The sequence below is a fragment of the Leuciscus leuciscus genome, assembly GCF_965113295.1.
Source record: "Leuciscus leuciscus genome assembly, chromosome: 4".
NCBI classification, from domain to species: Eukaryota; Metazoa; Chordata; class Actinopteri; order Cypriniformes; family Leuciscidae; genus Leuciscus; species Leuciscus leuciscus.
The window spans coordinates 14738504-14759447 of record NC_138728.1 but is presented as its reverse complement, the minus strand read 5'-3'; the positions used below and the strand labels follow the sequence as shown (position 1 = coordinate 14759447).

The 20944-nt window shown below is 39.9% G+C and overlaps 1 protein-coding gene across 1 annotated transcript in view; it reads left to right on the top strand.

Moving 5' to 3' along the window:
- Positions 1 to 20944, top strand: part of plxnc1 (plexin C1) — a 57340-nt gene that overhangs the window by 23663 nt on the left and 12733 nt on the right. The window contains 21 exon segments of the mRNA XM_082166468.1: positions 6117 to 6284; positions 6470 to 6685; positions 6887 to 6928; positions 7049 to 7151; positions 7232 to 7334; positions 9146 to 10208; positions 10302 to 10427; positions 10560 to 10694; positions 10808 to 10908; positions 11080 to 11188; positions 11285 to 11444; positions 11552 to 11660; positions 11754 to 11847; positions 17217 to 17255; positions 17685 to 17818; positions 17915 to 18094; positions 19224 to 19326; positions 19816 to 19983; positions 20170 to 20328; positions 20449 to 20551; positions 20632 to 20733. Of these exon segments, the coding sequence (XP_082022594.1) occupies positions 6117 to 6284; positions 6470 to 6685; positions 6887 to 6928; positions 7049 to 7151; positions 7232 to 7334; positions 9146 to 10208; positions 10302 to 10427; positions 10560 to 10694; positions 10808 to 10908; positions 11080 to 11188; positions 11285 to 11444; positions 11552 to 11660; positions 11754 to 11847; positions 17217 to 17255; positions 17685 to 17818; positions 17915 to 18094; positions 19224 to 19326; positions 19816 to 19983; positions 20170 to 20328; positions 20449 to 20551; positions 20632 to 20733 (3517 nt within the window).

Genomic DNA, 20944 nt, shown 5'->3' with positions numbered 1-20944 from the left:
TATGTATTAAAATGGATCTAAAATATGTAATAAACAATTCTTATTTTGTATTTGGTTCAGTTTGTTTATTATAATAGAAGTTAATGGTGGTAACCATAGTAACAACATGAAATTAATTTAATACAAATAAAATAAAATTGAAATTTGGTTCCTGGAGGCACCCACAGTGGTTCCACACAGTGCCTTATATAAGAGTTCCTCTGGAAACCTGTGTGGTTCCACAGAGAACCAGCCCTTTTTAAAGGGTGCCTAGAGGATCTACAGACGGTTCCGCCGGTGTGGCAAAGTGAAGAACCCCAAAAGGTTCCTCCAGGCACCTTTTATTTTTACAGTGTAGACGCTGGCGCGACCACAACATCAAATGGCAAACGCAATGTAAGCGGAACGAAACTGAGCTACTCGTGACGGACTGTTTATCAGTTTGGACCAAAGCAGCGCGAGCCGATCTAATACTACACAGCGCTAAGAGATCCAGTAAAGAAAGCATTTGAACTCGCCACTAAAGTAATAATATCGCTGCAAGATCTAGTGAGAAACATTCACATTTCACCGTTATTAACGGATCAAACAGCGCTGACGTGGAAACCAGGAAGAAACATTGTGACATGAATGAACTATCCAGTGTCCACAGATCAGCAACATTCACCATGGATTTACTGTAGTAACACTAACTGCAACCATGGAAGTTTGGCAGGAATAGTAGGCTATAATGCTTTCAAGTAACTGTGTGTCGGATTTATTTCGACATTATGAATAACATTGCTGCCCTCAAATGTTAATCTGAATTAAAATAAACATTTGTTTATAAGCACAAAATATTACATTTCATTTTTTCCAAGGAGCTGTTTTGTTTTATATGCTCATAAGAAGAGTCAATTATAGCTCCATCATTGCTCAAAGTAAAAAATATCATACTTTATGATGTTAGTTTTAATAAATAAAATAATAAAAAAAAAAAAATCAAGGAAATTTCTCTGGCATTTCTTTCTTTTTGCTGTATCGAAAACGTACCGAATCGTGACACAAGTGTATCGTATTGAACCGAACCGTGAATTTTGTGAACCGTTACACCCCTACACTGTTTATTTTCTGGCCTCGAGTTGGACAATAAAGTTGAAATTTAATTTCAAATGGTTCTCAAGCAGAGAGAAGAGAAACATTTCTCATTCAAAGCACTGAAAGCAGTGATTTATGTTTTCTTTTTCAGGTTTGAAAATGCCATATCCAATACCCTGTACCATTCAATTTTATTTTATTTAATGACATTTATGTCAAAGATACAGGAGAGTGATAATACACACATAGCAGCCAATAAAATCTGTTGTTCAATATCTGACTGCTTGTATTGCCTCATGACTGATGAAAAAATTTGCCTTGTTGTGTGCAGTAGAATTTTGATGCATCGCGATGCATCGTAGAATCGAATTGTATCGAATCGTTACCTGGTGAATCGTAATCGAATCGAATTGTGAGGGCAGTGTCAATGCACACCCCTATAATACAGTATTTGATTTTTAAACACGCAGTGTTTTCGCCAACTGACCTAAACCGTTGACCCCTGAAGTTATGACTTCTGAAGGCCTAGATTCACTCGGTTGAAAAATGGTATTTTGTAATTTATAACTGTTATATTATATTTTACTGTTATTAAACTGTATATTTATATTAACAGGATATATTAATCTGTTATGTTATATTTATAACATTAAATAAATCAAATCAAACAGAGGTATATAGTAAATAAAGATAAGGACAGTAAAATGTAGTCAAGTATCATAAATGTACAACTAAATAAAGACATTAACATTTCTTCCTCCCCCGTGCAATTCCCAGCAAATGGTATGTCCGGGCAGAACCAATAATGCTAAAATGTTGGTCCTGTCCGGACTCTAATCCTGCAGCGGACCATGTCTGAAGTTCATCACTGTAAACTTAAACTCAAAATAGAAACAAATATAAGTAACATTTACAACGTAACTAATTTGTGTGCACTTCAAATCAGTAACAATGTATATAAAAATGTGCTGTAAATGTAAACATATGAAAACCTAACAATAAATAATTAATATTGTTTTGTGTGGTTCTTATAATCCATCATTATACTGAAACAAATGAATGTGAATAACAAAATAAGAGTTTAAATAAAGATTATTCTTAAATACATGTCCTTCGTGTAAATGTAAGCGCAACAAATGCTAACATTTTAAACTTCTACATATATTTTGAGTAGATAACCGATAGTATATTCTCAGTAAAGGGTTTCACCCTGTGTGTTTCCACACTGATTAAGGATAGTTCGGGAGATACAAGTAAAAATGATCTTATACGTGTAAAAGATCATAGCTACAAGTAAGGTCATGATTTTAATTAAGACGGGTAAAATTAAATATTCGCTCAAGACAAACTTTACCTATGCCACGCCAGTGGCGCCACGGACCACCAGCATCTCTGAAAAATGTGTGGTGATTTTCTAAAAGATACAACTTAATCTAAATAAGAGCAATGTAGAGTCCTCGGATTTCTTAAAACAAAACAACAACAACAACAACAAAAAACATTGTGACAAACTTTGACAACATGTTGTATGGACAAAAATACTGTTTGAAATATTTTTGTATAAATAAGATCTAAGACGCCTAAGCACAGTTTTTCAACCATCTAAAGTTTTTGAACAGACGCTGTTTAGTAACAATTATACCTTAGGTTAAATTTAAGCAAAATCATTTACATCATACATAAGTCTTCTAAGAAGATATGATTTTAATAAAACTTTAAAGATTTGATTTAAACAGTCTTTTAGTTTTAAAATGTCTTATTGAAACTTTTAAGGTTATGCTTTTAAATGATTTATTTCACACTGTAGTTTATCTCTGAAGGATCTGGGGCTGTTTTGTTTGACAACCTAAACTATTTGCTTTTTGGATTGTTGCATAACGAACTACTTCACCTCTCTGGAAATGTAAGGTGTTTTTATTTATATATTTATTTAGCTTAATTTTATTAAATTATTTATTTATTTATTTAATTTGTGAAAATGTACAAATGTAGTTTTCTGTGATGGTCGTGTTTAGGTGTAAGGGATAGAATATGCAGTTACGGTACAAAAATCATTATGGCTATGGAAAGCCATAAAAATTTAAACTCCGCATGGACAAAAAATTATGATCGAATCTTTTCATATAAATGAGATATAAGACGACTAAGTGCAGTTTTTCAACCATCGAAAGTTTTTGAACAGACATTGTCTCACATTATAACAATTATACTTTAGGGTCACCGTTAAACAAAATCATTTCAGTAATCTTCTAAAAGATAAATAGAAGATATGAATGTATTCAAACTTTAAAGATTTTTTTAAGAAAGAAAGTTAAGAACTTCAAACTAAAACAACCTTTCATTTTTTAAAAGATCATATTTAAACTTTTACGATTATGCTTTGAAATAGATTCAGAAAGATCAGCGTGTTTAGGTGTAAGGGATAGAATATGCAGTTACAGTACAAAAATCATTATGGCTATGGAAAGCCATAAAAATTGAAACTCCGCATGGACAAAAAATGCTGATTAAATCTTTTCATATAAATGAGATATAAGACGACTAAGTACAGTTTTTCAACCATCTAAAGTTTTTGAACAGACATTGTTTAATAACAGTTATACCTTAGGTTCAATTTAAACAAAATCATTACAGTAATCTTCTAAAAGATAAATAGAAGATATGAATGTATTCAAACTTTAAAGATTTTATTTAAACAATCTTTTATTTTTAAAAGATATCATTTAAACTTTTAAGATTATGCTTTTAAATGAATTTAGTGTGAACAAAACTTTGGCTCTGGAAAGGCGTTAGTAGACTAACATTACATACGCTGTGACATGATGTACATAGAGATTAGTTAATTTTTTAGAACCGTGTGTGTGTGCGCGCGTGCAATACAGCTTAGAAATGATCTTAAATTATTTATTTATTTATTTATTTCATTTTTGAAAATGTACAAATGTAGTTTTCTGTGATGGTCGTGTTTAGGTGTACATGATCGAATATGCAGTTACAGTACAAAAATCATTATGGCTATGGAAGACCCCCACCATAAAAATGTAAACCCTGCATGGACAAAAAAATGCTGATTGAATCTTTTCATATAAATGAGATTTAAGACGACTAAGTACAGTTTTTGAACAGACATTGTTTAATAACCGTTAAACAAAATCATTACAGTAATCTTCTAAAAGATAAATAGAAGATGTGTATTTATTCAAACTTTAAAGATTTCATTTAAACAATCTTTTATTTTTAAAAGATATCATTTAAACTTTTAAGATTATACTTATAAACTCAGCACCTGATATCCTGTGATCACTGAATTTGTGTGACTCTCTGACACACACACAGACACAGACACAGACACAGACACAGACACACACACACACACACACACACACTTTGGCTGGTGCTTTTTGAAAGCTCCGCAGGTCAAACGCTGGTAGAAAGAGAGGCCAGAGGGCCCTGATTTCTAAACATGTAAGATCATTTTTTATTTTCGTGAACCCGTTTCATACATTACGTTGTTTCATGAGCTGTATGTTTTTTCTTCAGCTCTCTAAACATTTAACTGATTGTTTCATAACATGTAGGCCTATGGATTTTTTTTTTCAACTCTATAAACATTTAACTCATTGCAATTTTTTTGTGAATCCATTTTATTTAAACTGGATAGTTTTACATTTATTTCAACTTTTTGTGTGAGGTTTTAGTAAGATCTTTATTTTATATTATTTATTTATGATCATTTATATTCTTTTAAAGAACAGAATGTTTTATGTAAGATGATTTTTTATTCTTTTGTTTATCTAAAACTGAAAGAATTGGTTTCAGTAAGATGCTATTTTATATTATTGTATATTATATTATTTGTGTGAAATATACATTATTTTATAAAATCTCTGTTTCTCACTATCACTGTGCTCTGGAATGTGGAGGAGCAGAAGGAGGGGGATGTCAGAATGCGGAGGGCGCGCGCACCACTCAGGCCGGGGCTGTGCTGGAGAGGCGCTTTAGTTATCTAAACATGTGAGATGATTTTATTTTTTTTCGTGAACCCGTTTCATTTATTGCGTTGTTTCATAAGCTATATGTTTTTTCTTCAACTCTCTAAACATTTAACTGATTGTTTCATAACCTGTATGTTTTTTGTTTTTTTTGTTTTTTTAACTCTATAAACATTTAACTGATTGCAATTGTTTTTGTGATTCCATTTTATTTAAACTTTTTGAGTGAGGTTTTAGTAAGATCTTTATTTTATATTATTTGTTTATAATAATTTATATTCTTTTAAAAGAACTGAATGGTTTTTCAACATTTGTGTGAGATAAACTTCCACAGTTTTTTCTTATCAGTTTCACAGTACAGTCCCGGATACGCTCAGGAATATGTAGGGAGGATCGTGTGTGTGATACCAACTTCAAAAACACACACACAGACACTAACTGTCATGTTCAAAAGGCTTCAATAGGCTTCAAACAATTAAAACTAACTGTCATATAGCCATGACGTATTATTTAATCACAGTGTCTTCAAACGATCAAAAGGCTTCAAAAACACTAACTGTCATGTTCAAAAGGCATCAAACTAGCTGTCAGATACCATGACATATTGTTATAACACTTTCTGTCAATATCAAAAGACTTCAAAAGACTTCAAAAGCCTTCAAAAGACTTCAAAAGACATCAAAAGTCAAAACTAGCTGTCAAAACATGATCAAAAGCTGTCAAACTGTCAATCAAAAGTCAAAACTAGCTGTCAAAACATGATTAAAAGTCATACTAACTGTCAACCTGTCAATCAAAAGTCAAAACTAGCTGTCAAACTGTCAATCAAAAGTCAAAAAGGGCGGGACACCTGTCACCGGAAGGGGCGGGACACCTGTCACCGGAAGGGGCGGGACCTGTCACCGGAAGGGGCGTGGCACCTGTCAATCAATCATTTTTTGACAGGTGGTGTAGGGTATCAACTACTTCTGTGTCAGCTCATGCAATTTTGTTGTGTTTTATTGCTGACACGGAGCTTCACGTGTCACATGTATTGGAGTCATATCTTCATTGTCTCTCTTTTCTCAGGATGTGTGGTTTCTTTCCCCCGATTATGATGGCAGTGGACTGTTAAGCTTGTCAATGAAAGTTGGAAACTCCACTGTGGACTGTAAGAATTTTTCCTACAAGCCTGATCCAGAATTCACTGGATTCACCATCTTACAGGTGGCCGACGACCTACAGGTCAACATTAAGGTGAGTTTAGCATTACAGTGAGTTTAAGATCAATGTACAGTCTGCATGTTTTGGCACGCATGCCTATTTTTCCAGGCCCTGGTGTTAAAAACTCTCAGAAAATATATTATTGTGAGCAGTCAGTGTTTTTGCACATCAGCATGTGAATCTCACAACCTCCACACTCTTCTACCTCTCTTTCTCAGAAAAACACAGATTCATTGACCTTGAGTATGAGTGAGGTGAATGTGACGGGTCTACAGGGAGATCAGCAGTACCAGTGTGTTTTGGAGAAGATTGAGTCCAATGCCATCATCTGTAAAGGCCTATTTATACTTCTGCGTCGAACTGCCGCCGTAGCTACGTCGTCGGCTGTGTGTACCGCGCGTACCCTACGGCGTACCCTGACGTGCACCTCTCCAAAAATGTAACAACGCGTCAATTCTACGCGGACGCAAGCGCTGTGATTGGTCTGCCAGAACCCCTCCCTCGGGGTTTCACATGCTCCCTAGGTGCGTGTCAACGCAGACAACAACGCAGAAGTATAAATTAAAACCAACACGTTGCCTACGGCGTATAGGCTCCGGCGTAGGTCCGACGCAGAAGTATAATGAGGCCTTTAGATTAAAGGACCAGGAGCCGTCACAGCAGTGGACTCAATCATTGTGAGTCTAAATAATAAATATTAAATAAACATGTCTTTATGCAACATTTCTTGTTAATTAATTATTGACCCTTGCCTATTTAAAATACAAAAATCTCCTTTATTTTACTATAATTTTCAGATAAATTATGGGTATTTGACTAAAAGCCTTGAGTCTCAAAATCCTTTGATGTACTTATACATCCTTGTCGCAGTGATTCTGCTCTTAGTTCTAGCTGCTGTTGGTAAGTGATTTCAGATTTACGTCACATATTTTAACATTAGTCCTGCAGGGATTAATATGTGGTTTTGCACATCTGTCTAGTTGGAGTCATTGCTCACCGTAAGAGCCAGAGAAAAATTAATGAGAAAAATGAACAAACAACTGGAAATGCTGGAAAGCAACATCAGAAGGGATATACGACAAGGTCGTCATTTTTGAAATGCTGGTCTGTGTAGTGGTGTTTGTAAAGGCAAGTGTCATTGTTTCTATTGCTCATACTGAAGGTTAGTGATTTGAACAAACAACTAAATCCTAAATACTACATTAAACTTAATACAAATAACTTGTGCCTTTGTGCTACGGACACAAATTATATGAATTGGTTAAAACATAAAATTTGTGAATAAATCACCATTTCCATACCATGTGTTATCTGTAATATAATATGGAAGGATCATCTCTGCTCGTACTTCTTGGAAAATCTGCGCATTTTGTTGGTTTTTCGATCAAGACTCTTTTTCAAAAAGGTATCATTAGTATCATTTGAAATGTATGTTAAATGCTTTTCTTTTATTCATATTTATGCCTCAAATGTAGCTGATTGACTTTGGGTGAACTTTTGTAAGCTATAGCTGTTTAAATGAGGTCAAGAGTCTATAAGTTTCCAATAGACAGACAAACAATGCTCGAATATCTCAGAATAAAGTGATAAACGAATGTTATCTTAGCTGAACATCTTGCAGAAGAGACATGTGCAGTATAGTTCTGTATTGTGAATTGTATTAAGGTTAACAACTTTCTGACACATGGGGTACGAGTGTGTCTGCCTCAATGTGTGAAACCACAAAAGAAAGATATGTCTTTGTCTTTCGGGTTTGCTCGAATGAGATCGGAAAGAGGAAGTTAGCCCTGTGCTGATAAGCATCTGCAGAAGTATTTTCTGTTCTGGTCAGTCTATCTTGGACTCAGACCTTGCTCCTTCGCAACCTTTTCAAAGAGAGATCTCTCAACCAAATTTAATTATCTTTAGGCTAAGATATTATACTCAGAGTGTTTTAATTATATTTTACTTGGAAATATTAGAAGTGATTTTAACTGTTCTGATTATTGATGAATTATCAAATGAATTATTTGATTGCCTGCTGTTCAGAAATAAAAATTGGCCTTAATCATCTGACTGGATCTCCTCCCTGCATCAGAATATAATTTATTGCCACTTAGATCTAAGTGGTATGAGTGATTAATAATCAGTAGCCTAACCTGGCGAAACAATATTTATAAAATTTTATTGAAATGAGGATTTTAACTGTGACAAGAAGACAGGATGTAACTAGCCTACATTTCTGACAAACTATATTTATATATGTCTGACTACCAAATAAATATTTTTATATATAACTTGAGTAACAGTTGTAATCAATCAGTATGCATACATGTAGTTTTTTTTCAGTGGCTCTTTAGCCTACAGTTACGCCTGTAGATGGAGACAAGTGACATATTATTATCACTTGTAAATTATGTTTGTAAATTATGAAGCGCTAACCTCTACAGCAATATCAGCTACGCATTAACAAATAATATTTGTAGTGTCTATGTATAAGTAAATTATGATACTAGTTCACTAAAGATTATAATAAAATGTGTTAAAAATTCAGTTCAAGGAAATGGAACAAGTAGTGACAATAGATAGAATATAGATGTTTCACCAAAATTCACCAAATCTCACAATTTGATATAAGTGGTAATACATTATATTCCGTTCTGTTCTGTTCTATTTTATTCTATTCTATTCTAAATATTAAGCTGTTTTTACACCACAAGGGTGCAGCAGTAACCAAATGATTGCAGAACTTTGAAAATTAGAATATTAAATGTAAAGTTTCCTGTCAATAAAATGAATTCAAGAGAGAGTAGGCTACATAATTGTTCCTGTCCTGTATATTGTGTAGGATCATGAAAATTGGAAATGGTATAACTTTAACTAACTATTAAGAAACATCTAAATGTCGCAATCAGGGCTACAGATTTGTTGGCGTGTTGCGCGGAAGTCATCAGGCATCTCCAGATCCGCTGCTTTCACTTCTATCCACTTCAGCCGTGGACGCATCTGAGCGCAGTTGATCTCTGTTACAAGATCTCGAAACTTCAGCTGATCTCTCAGATATGCAAGATGAGAGGATACTTACTTGCAATACTTGTGGTCCCACTTTTGAAACATTGCATTTGCAGTGATCTGGTGAACTTTGATGGAGACATCAAGGACTTTGTAGTTGGTAAACGTAAGTTGTTCGTTCTTACTGACCATCGACTACATCAGATTAGACTCGATCTTTCTGAGGAGAAGAGGAAGGACATCACTAATGCCACTCATCAAAATAGAGTCAACATTCTAGTGCCTTTTGACGACAACGACACCCTGATAACCTGTGGGACCTTTCCAAATGGATATTTTGAAGTTCTTGATCTGAATGACATTACAAAGAGTATTTACTATGAAAGTATATTAGTAGGACCGAAACAGAATGAGACATCTGTTGCGTTCATAGCAGGTCCAAGCACCAGTAGGTACCTTTTGGTTGGGAAAAAGGACGAACAAACAAAACCTCAAGATCCGTATCCTGTTGTTAAATTGTGGAACACTTTACAGTCTCAAAGTGGTGGGATTTTCAACGACATAGACGACGGATTAACCCCCTCCATCCAGAGCACCGCTAGAGATGTGGAGTTTGTTGATGGATTCCAGAGAGTTTCTCCCTCAGAGTCCTACTTATTTCTCAACGCAAAGACTGACTCGGAGAGGAAAGTGCACGTCCTGTGGATGGACAGCAATAAAAGAAAAAAGTCAGACATCTTTAAATCCCTACAGGCTGCAACGATAGAGTGCTGCAATGATAAAGCTCGTCCAGTGCTCGTCTCCTCCACCGTTATTCCCTCAGGGAACGGTGTTATTTGGGCAGGAGTGTTCAGTGCGCAGAATCAGCAGGATCCGGAGAACACCGCGCTGGCTCTGTATGACATCAGTACAGTTCAAGGCCGAGTGAAGGGTTTCTGCGCTACTGTTCAAAAATGTGAATCTGAGGTTGGAAAATCAGCATTATGTAGATATGTTGCATGAGAAAACTTAATTTCACTATTCACCAAAGTCATAATATTCTTGTTCTTTGTGTTGCAGAGTGGTAGTAACCTTCAGCCGCTCTCTGTGGTGTTCAAGTACAGCTCAATGTCATCAGTGGCAGCAGTTAGAAGTGGATCCTGGATTGTGTTGTTCATAGGAACCAGTGATGGACAACTGATAAAGGTTTCCTTCACCTCTCAATAAGTTTTCATTTCTAAATTCCTGCCCTCCATTTAATCTGTTGTTTACCTCTGCATTGGAACTACTATACAATCACAATCACAATTTATGATTTATATTTCTGTTTGTTGTTAGCTGGTTTTGGGTGAGAAATTCACACCAGGCTGTCCAATAGTGCTGTACAAATCTGATGATGAACGAGCAGTGCTTCCCAGAATGCACTTTGATCCAGTAGATTTCAAATATATCTACATCGCTGTGAGGAAAGAGGTGAGGTTTAGAAATGTGCTATTAACAAACAAACCATTGGCAGTATGTCTGTACTCAACTGTGTTACATTGAATCATCATACTTGTCTCTTTCTGCTCATGTTTTTGATGTAGCTCAGAAGAGTGTCTGTGGTTCAGTGTGCTAAATACAGCTCTCTGAAAGACTGCAGAGCTGCTCTGGATCCTCTCTGCGGCTGGTGTGTGGACACACAGAGGTGATCTGCCTTTATCACATGTGACTTGTCACACATCACACATGATATCTGCTTATCATCACTTAAAATGGTTCCTTGTAGAACAGTCTTTTAAATTCTTATCATCTTTATGGACATGGTGAGCTGTGTGCAAACAGATCTGCACGTGATATTGATAATGTTTTTATCCAGATGTTCTACTCAAGATGAATGCTCAAATACTTCATGGGTGTCCATCCCAAAAAACTCTCTTAAGACACAGCTGCTTTCTTTTCAGATGACAGAGAACTCTTCTAGAAAGGTAGAGGGTCATAATCTGAAAGTATTTATCATAATTTAGGGAATATATTTAATAAATCATTTATATGACTACCAAACATTGCCCTCTCCTACACAGATTACTCTACATCTTGCCTTGAGTCTGGAGAGCACAGGAAATCCCGCCTTCTCATGTTCCTTCACCAGAGGAAGTGTGAATCTGTGTGACGGGTCTGATCTGACTGCAGTTTTCCCAAACTGCTCCTGTACTTTTCCTGACCACATACTTTATACTGGAGGTTAGTTTTCTATTAATGCAGTTGTATGTGCGCTATTATACAGTGCATTTTTGTAGTCAGAATATGATTTTTTTAATAACCATAAACATTTTTGATAATCTATTCAGTTTCAGAAGTCTCTGCTAATGTTACCATTAAGGATCAGAAGATCACAGAGACACTGACAATGAGGAACTGCTCCAGTATCACAGATAACACAAATGCTTCTTATACACAGTGAGAAAATGAAATTCAGTGTGAAAAATTGCATAGTGCAGTAATGATAACACAGAGCTTTATAGATTATATTAATACATCATATGAATGCAGGTGTGTGCAGTGTGTCTCATCTGGGTGTCAGTGGTCCTCTTCCTCTCAGCGTTGTGATTGGACACATGGAACTGGACCGCAGTTACTCATACAGGTGAGACATTCTGTATTCTACAATCAGTGCTTCATCATACGTATTGGGAAATAGGCCTAGGTAACCTTTAAAAAGATTCAAGATTATATTAATTAATTGTTGTTAATAGCTTAAATATCATTGTGTCGATTGAAGAAAACTTAGGAAGTAAATGAACCGCTCAGTTCCCTCGCGTTGCGTCGAATTGACGCTATGGGGAACGCTTTGCGTGATGACATCTTGAAGCACATGTAAAATCAGTCCAATGGTGTGGCGGAACGTCAGAGGCGGGTGACGTCACGTACCAGGAAGCTATGAAAGCCGGCCCGAAACAGAAAACGAAAGCTTTCTGAGTCTTCAGTTGCGCTCTGTGTGAAATCTGTCTGTAAATTTGGTGTTGTCTGTCTATATCATATATATATATATTCAGTATGGCGAGCAAGCAGCAGTTTAGAGTGTGTGTCCATCCCTGCCCGCGTTATTTAACGGGAGGTGATACTCACGCTCTTTGTGTTGTTTGTTTGGGTGAGGAGCATGCCCAGTCAGCACTCGAGGGTGGTGACTGTGTGCATTGCGACGCGCTTCCATTGCGTTCGCTCCGATCCCGCTTGGCTCGGTTCAATCCCGATCGCGTTCCCCAGGGCTCTGGTCCCGCCGCTGCCGAGGCACGGCGGCAATCACAGACCTGGGGTTCGCAAATGGATCTATCAGTGGATGTTGAGACGGGCTCTGCCTTATCTCAGCCTCCTTCTGATAGATCCAGTGCCTCTCATCAGGGTGTGGAAGCACGCGTTGCGGTTTCTTCCCCCCCGATGGAGGCACCAATACTGCAATTGTCCAGCTCTGAGGAGTTGGACGTTGTTAGTATTGACGCTGAGTCTGAGGATTCGCCACCTCAGTCTCATGCGTTTGAAGAATTGCTTGATGTTATCACTAGAGCTGTCGAGCGATTATCTATTGAGTGGCCAGAAGATAGGCAGGGCGCTCGTTCGAAAAGCAAGCTCGACGAACGTTTCCTGCCATCTCGTGCACAGCCTCAGTGCAGAAGCCTTCCGTTTTTTTATGAACCAGGGAAGATGTAACTTTTAAACCAGTGTCATATCGAGTGTATACTGCACAAACATCACACTATTCATCCATTCACAATTATAAAGAGCATGGTTATGGGGAGATGCCGAAGGTGGAAGAGACGCTCGCGAGCTATCTCTCTCCAGCAACGGCATCTTCTCTGAAGGCTCCTGCACTTCCATCCAAGCCAGTAAAAGTTACATCTTCCCTGGTTCATAAAGCTTATGCCGCCGCCGGTCAAGCTGCAGCGTGTTTACATACAATGTCCATAATGCAGGCTTACCAGGCTGAGTTATTGGGTGATTCTGAGGATGGCGGGGGTATTAGTGCTGATACGGTGTCTGAACTGCGTAGAGCCACAGATTTGTCTCTCAGGGCCACCAAGGAGACGGCTAAATCCATCGGCCGCTCTATGGCAGCCCTGGTGGCCACTGAGAGGCATCTGTGGCTCAACTTAAGTGACATAAAGGACAAAGAAAAACATGTTCTTTTAGATGCACCAGTATCCACGCAAGGGTTATTTGGAGACGCAGTTAATAGTGCTGTAGCGAAGTCACAAGAAGCTTCAAAACAGGCAGCTGCACTTCAGAAACTTCTCCCCCGCCGTTCTTTCTATGAGGCTGCTGAGCGGGAGCAGCCCCACTCCTCTAAAAAGAGCGCTGAGCACCGCGCCACTCAGAAACAGAGCGTTTCCTCCCGTGCTCCCCCACAAAAATCTCGGGGACACGGAGGGCGCTCTCAAACCCAGCAGTCTTCGAGGGGTAAAACGGATCTGCGGACCGTTATTACCGCCAAGAAGGCTGCTGGGAAAAAGTCCTGATGTCTGAGGGCTCAGGACAAATGAGGGTAGTCCCCCCGAAGCAGAGCGGTTAACACCTCTTTTCACGGTGCCCGTCTCTCTTCGGTGCCCTCAGGGGACCGTTCTGCCAACCCTGCCGCCTCCGGTGTTACAGGGCGCAGCGGTCTTCGGCGAGCACATATCTCAAGGTCCACCCGGAAACGTAGTGGCCTCGGGATGCCCGCCCCCTCTGAGGAGGGTGCTAGAGCAGTCTGTTCGGTCGTTCCCTGCCGGTGCGCCGTTACAGGGCGACGAACCGACTACTCAACAGCAGGAGAAAAATACGGTGCCGTCTCTCTTCGGTGCCCTCAGGGGACCGTTCTGCCAACCCTGCCGCCTCCGGTGTTACAGGGCGCAGCGGTCTCCGGCGAGCACATATCTCAATGTCCACCCGGAAACGTAGTGGCCTCGGGATGCCCGCCCCCTCTGAGGAGGGTGCTAGAGCAGTCTGTTCGGTCGTTCCCTGCCGGTGCGCCGTTACAGGGCGACGAACCGACTACTCAACAGCAACACAATCCAGAAACCAGTCTCGAGAGGCTGGTACCTCTAGTAGAATCTTTGACAGCGTGGAAGCTACTGTCTAATGTTTCTCGTTGGGTCCTGCAGACCGTGGCAAAAGGGTATCAGATACATTTCTAGAAACGCCCAACTCGGTTTATGGGGGTCCTGCCCACAGTGGTGGGCCCCGAGCAGGTTCTGGTTATGGAACAGGAAGTAAACACTCTGTTAGAGAAAGGGGCCATAGAATATGTACCTCCCTCCGACAGGGAAACCGGGTTTTACAGCCGGTACTTCATAGTTCCAAAGAAGGACGGGGGATTGCGTCCCATTTTAGATCTTCGAGTTCTGAACGAGTCATTCATTCAGCTCAAGTTCAAAATGTTAACATTGAGACAAATCGTGTCACAGATCAGGTCCGAGGACTGGTTTGTCACGATAGACCTCAAGGACGCATATTTCTGTCCTTGTCATTGGAAGTTCCTGAGGTTTGCTTTCGGGGGCAAAGCATACCAATATCGAGTTCTTCCATTCGGCCTGGCTTTATCACCCCGCACTTTCACCAAATGCGTGGATGCAGCTCTGGCGCCTCTGCGCCTCCAGGGTGTTCGCATCATGAACTACATCGACGATTGGTTGATTTTAGCTCAGTCGCATCAGATGGCGGTTCAACATCGAGATGTTGGTCTCGCCCATAGGAAAGAGTTGGGGTTACGGCTGAACGCCGAGAAGAGTGTGCTTTCTCCATTTTAGAGGACCACTTTTTTAGGCGTGGTTTGGGATTCAGTGTCGATGCAGGCGCGCCTGTCACCGCCACGCATAGATTCCATCCTTGCAGCTGTGAAAAGTGTAAAGCTAGGCCAGCTACTCACTGTCAAACAGTTCCAGAGACTGTTGGGTCTCATGGCAGCAGCTTCCAACGGGATACCTTTTGGACTACTGCACATGAGACCCCTGCAGTGGTGGCTCAGGACCAGAGGGTTTTTCCCCGAGGGGCAACCCATTTCGCACAATCAAGGTCACGCGGCGATGCCTACGTGCCTTGGTTATGTGGAAGAAACCTTGGTTCCTGTCCCAGGGCCCAGTGCTGGGAGCTCCTTGTCGTCGCAAACTGCTAACGACGGATGCTTCCCTCACGGGTTGGGGAGCGATCCTGAGGGTCGCTCATCTCAAGGTCTGTGGGAAGACCATCATCGTTCCTGGCATTCTATAGCCTAGAGATGTTAGCTGTCTTCCGGGCTCTGAGGAGCTTTATCACAGGTCTCAGGGGACACCATGTGTTAGTACATACGGACAACACGTCGGTAGTTGCCTATATCAACCACCAAGGGGGTTTGCGCTCGCGCCCATTATCCGATCTGGCACGCCATATCCTCTTGTGGTCCCAGGGGAAGTTGCTGTCACTCAGGGCAGCCTACCTCCCCGGGGTTCAGAATATAGGAGCAGACACTCTGTCGAGACAGGGGCCGAGGCCCGGGGAATGGAGGCTCCACCCCGAGGTGGTGGAGCTGATATGGAGGGACTTTGGTCTCCCTCACGCATCCAGCTCCTCTGGACTGGATGCTATGGTACAGACGTGGCCGAGGCTACGTCTGTACGCTTTTCCCCCAGTGGCTCTGCTCCCGGGAGTTCTGGAGAGAGTTCGCAGGGACCGGGTTTGCCTGCTTCTTTTAGCCCCGCGCTGGCCGGGCAGAGTATGGTTTCCCGATCTTGTGTCCCTCCTCGACGGGCATCCTCTGGAGCTTCCTGTCAGGAGGGACCTTCTGTCCCAAGCAGGGGGCTCAATATTTCACCCCCGCCAAAACTGTGGAACCTGTGGGCTTGGCCTCTGAGGGGGCCCAGTTCATAGAGTCAGGTCTCTCAACTGAGGTTGCTGAGACCATTCTACAGTCCAGAGCTCCCTCCACGAGGAAACTTTATGCCCGGAAGTGGAGAGTATTCACTTCTTTGTGTAGTGACCGTCGGTTGGATCCAGTCAACTGCCCAATTGGTACAGTTCTGGAGTTCCTGCAGGACCGGTTCACTGCAGGTCTTACCCCGTCCACTTTAAAGGTTTATGTGGCGGCCGTAGGTGCTTACCACAGTCCTTTGGGTGGAATGTCTGTGGGGAAAGACCCTTTGGTATCTCGTTTCCCTCGTGGCACTTGGAGGCCTTCTGTCCTCCTCCCTTTCGAAATCGGACCAGGAGGCGAATAATTTGCTTTGCCCTGTTCGGGCGTTAGACGCATATGTCCACAGAGCTGCCCTGTGGCGTAAAAGTGATTAATTGCTCCCCTAACAAGGGAGGTCCAGTGTCTAAGCAAAGGATGAGCAAGTGGGTGGTTGAGACTATCTCACTTGCTTATGGGGCGGCTGGGCAGCCTTCTCCTTGGGCTGTCCGGTCGCACTCTACTAGGAGTATGGCGGCCTCTAAGGCCCTTATATCAGGAGTATCTTTACAGGACGTTTGTGATGCGGCAGGCGGGTCCTTACCGCACACCTTCGTCAGGTTCTACTCTTTAGACCTAGACTCTACTCCAGGGTCTCAGGTTTTGTCTTCCTAGTGCTGCGCAATTGATTTCACACAGGACAGACATTTGTAGCTATGGTGGCGTTGGTATAGACGTTCCCCATAGCGTCAATTCGACGCAACGCGAGTTCCCTTGAAAGGGAACGCCTCGGTTACGACTGTAACCTCAGTTCCCTGAAGAGGGAACGAGCGTTGCGTCACCTTGCCATATCTCCTTCATGCCTGTCAGCACGACTTCAGACTCTACGAAGCTTTCGTTTTCTGTTTCGGGCCGGCTTTTATAGCTTCCTGGTACGTGACGTCACCCGCCTCTGACGTTCCGCCACACCATTGGACTGATTTTACATGTGCTTCAAGACGTCATCACGCAAAGCGTTCCCCATAGCGTCAATTCGACGCAACGCTCGTTCCCTCTTCAGGGAACCGAGGTTACAGTCGTAACCGAGGCGTTCTCTCTCTTTTTTTTCTACTTTTTAGGATGTATGTAAAGATCTACGCCCTGAGATTATCTACAGTGTAAGTGTCATACTGATTATGAACCCAACTTCACAGAATAGAGATGTTGTTTTTTCAGTTTGTTCCTATTTCAAATAGATGTGACTTTACAAGAGTCTGAGGATTTTGTTTGATTTTTGTGGAACTATTTGCTTTTAAAATTCTTTTAAAACAAAAGTTGCTTTCTTCTATATAATATAAGCAATACATCATTTATCACAATCATTATGCTTTTAAATAAAATATTATTGATCCATATTTACAATTATATTTAATTACTGCACATTATTATTATTATCATTTATAAAATGTATGTAATAAAATTTACATTTATTTCTGTTGTTTATTAAATAATGCTTTGGGTCATATATTAAGTGGATATGGATTTATTTATTTATTTTCTTCCTGCATGGCCTTTCTTTACTGAGTGCAACATTTTGTGTCCTGCAGAAGCCAGAGATTCTCTCTCTGGAGCCCAACAAGATTTCTTTCCATGGCAGAAACAGCGTTTTACTAAGAGGAAAGAACCTGGAATCTGTCATTAAAATCCATATTCAAGGGGATCTGGAGTGTATTCCTAAAGAGTGAGATTCTGTGTGTTTGTGTTTAGTCGTATTTATGAATGTGTGTAGATTAAGATAAATTATATTGTATATCTGTGCATGAATGTTTCCCCTCAGATCTCCAGTGTTTGATCGCTCCAGCGACACTTTAAGGTTCCACATTCCTCCCAGTGGAACTAAAGGAACAGTGAAAGTGTGTGTTGTTACTCCTGACGACCGTTGTCATGGTAACAGTATCATCACTTACAGTTCCCAGCCCAGCTGCACAGGAATACAGCCCAATGTCTCCTGGTATAGGTAAGAGCTTTCAGACCACTGGCAGAACAGCTTCCATATCCCATCAGTGCCTTGAGATGAAAACTGCTCATTTTGAATGTCATGCTCTTTGTAATCTAATGGCATTTTAATCCTGAAATATGCAAGAATACTGTTTATATGGAAAATGAAGGTTTGCAAAGTAATAATCTGCTGAGATACTGTGGAAAAACACATATATGTGAGATTGAAAGAAATGAAATCAGAAGTTAGAGTCATTAAGTAATTTCCTGTATGTTTTATAATTCTGAGAGCTGCAGTTTACTGACTCACATGTGACCTTAGGCTAGTATTGTTTAAATTTTTTGAGGTTCAGAAAGAGCAACCTGTTTGCTGACAGCAAGACCGTTCTTAATATTCCGTATTACTGGCTGAAATGGTTAAAGGGGTGGTATAATGCCCTTTTCACAAGCTGTAAAATAAGTATGATGTCCACAGAGTGTGTATGTGAAGTTTTAGCTCAAAATACCCCAAAATATATTTTTATATAGCTTGTTAAAATGGTCACTTTTTGAGGGTCAGCAAAAACGCACAGTTTTTGTGTCTGTACCTTTAAATGCAAATGAGCTACTGCTTCCGTCACAGAAGGCAGAGCTACAACAGCACATGTCCTTTTCCTCACATAGACGTGCACTGAAAATTTCGAAACTTTTAGCCTTTTATGTTCAAACAATGATGGAGAGACTCAAGAAGAAGTGACAACATGTAGAAAGGTTCATTTCTGAATGGTTAGTTGAAGAATTTATGCAGCTGATGTGGAGCTAACTATCTTCTAGTCATTGATTAGCATATTCTGTCATGATAATCTATAAATAGTGTTCCGGGGGCGGGGTTTATGTAAATGTTAGTGTTCCTGATGTCACTAATCCAGGAGGAATGTCATGAAGTCCCTACTAGCCTTTTGTTGTAGTCCTTAAAAAGCGATTTCTTTAGAAGCAAATATCTCCCTTTGCTTATAACTTTGAGCATTGGAACTTTGCAGATGTTGTTTATGCTCAAACAGCAACATTACACACTAACTAAAGTTAGAAAAGTGAAATCATAATCAACCACCCCTTTAATATCTCTATTATAAATATTTTAATTCATATTTTAATATCTCTTCATTCAGTGGTGGAAGGAAGATTAATCTTCAGGGGAGCAATATGGAATTTGTGGAATCTGTCAATGTCCGTCACTCTAAGGTTCAAACACAATACAACAGAAGCTCAGGGGTAAGACGTGTGTTTATTACTCCTGCAATAACTCACAGCACTTTATCTGATACACAGAGGTCAGCTATTTATAACTTCAGTGAGTCTTCAAACAGCCCAGATTCACACATGCACTGCATGAGGTCTTATTTAAGAAATGTCATTTATCTGCTCATATAATTGTTAAAAGCACTTCAGTGACTAAATATGTAAATTATTATTTTAAAGGGGTTACTTTTATTTAAGGCCTCGGATTATCCCTCACTCAAAAACGTGTGTGCATGTGTGTGTATATAAAGTCTTGAACTATATACTAATATATATATATATATATATATATATATATTTACTAAATCTTTTTGAATTTAAAAATTGCTTGTCAGTTACCACCCATAACATGAAAATAATTAGCAGTTTGTCTCATGCAATTTTGTTGTGTTTTATTGCTGACACGGAGCTTCACGTGTCACATGTATTGGAGTCATATCTTCATTGTCTCTCTTTTCTCAGGATGTGTGGTTTCTTTCCCCCCGTTATGATGGCAGTGGACTGTTAAGCTTGTCAATGAATGTTGGAAACGCCACTGTGGACTGTAAGAATTTTTCCTACAAGCCTGATCCAGAATTCACTGGATTCACCATCTTACAGGTGGCCGACGACCTACAGGTCAACATTAAGGTGAGTTTAGCATTACAGTGAGTTTAAGATCAATGTACAGTCTGCATGTTTTGGCACGCATGCCTATTTTTTCCAGGCCCTGGTGTTAAAAACTCTCAGAAAATATATTATTGTGAGCAGTCAGTGTTTTTGCACATCAGCATGTGAATCTCACAACCTCCACACTCTTCTACCTCTCTTTCTCAGAAAAACACAGATTCATTGACCTTGAGTATGAGTGAGGTGAATGTGACGGGTCTACAGGGAGATCAGCAGTACCAGTGTGTTTTGGAGAAAATTGAGTCCAATGCCATCATCTGTAAGATTAAAGGACCAGGAGCCGTCACAGCAGTGGACTCAATCATTGTGAGTCTAAATAATAAATATTAAATAAACATGTCTTTATGCAACATTTCTTGTTAATTAATTATTGACCCTTGCCTATTTAAAATACTAAAATCTCCTTTATTTTACTATAATTTTCAGATAAATTATGGGTATTTGACTAAAAGCCTTGAGTCTCAAAATCCTTTGATGTACTTATACATCCTTGTCGCAGTGATTCTGCTCTTAGTTCTAGCTGCTGTTGGTAAGTGATTTCAGATTTACGTCACATATTTTAACATTAGTCCTGCAGGGATTAATATGTGGTTTTGCACATCTGTCTAGTTGGAGTCATTGCTCACCGTAAGAGCCAGAGAAAAATTAATGAGAAAATGAACAAACAACTGGAAATGCTGGAAAGCAACATCAGAAGGGATATACGACAAGGTCGGTCATTTTTGAAATGCTGGTCTGTGTAGTGGTGTTTGTAAAGGCAAGTGTCATTGTTTCTATTGCTCATACTGAAGGTTAGTGATTTGAACAAACAACTAAATCCTAAATACTACATTAAACTTAATACAAATAACTTGTGCCTTTGTGCTACGGACACAAATTACATGAATTGGTTAAAACATAAAATTTGTGAATAAATCACCAT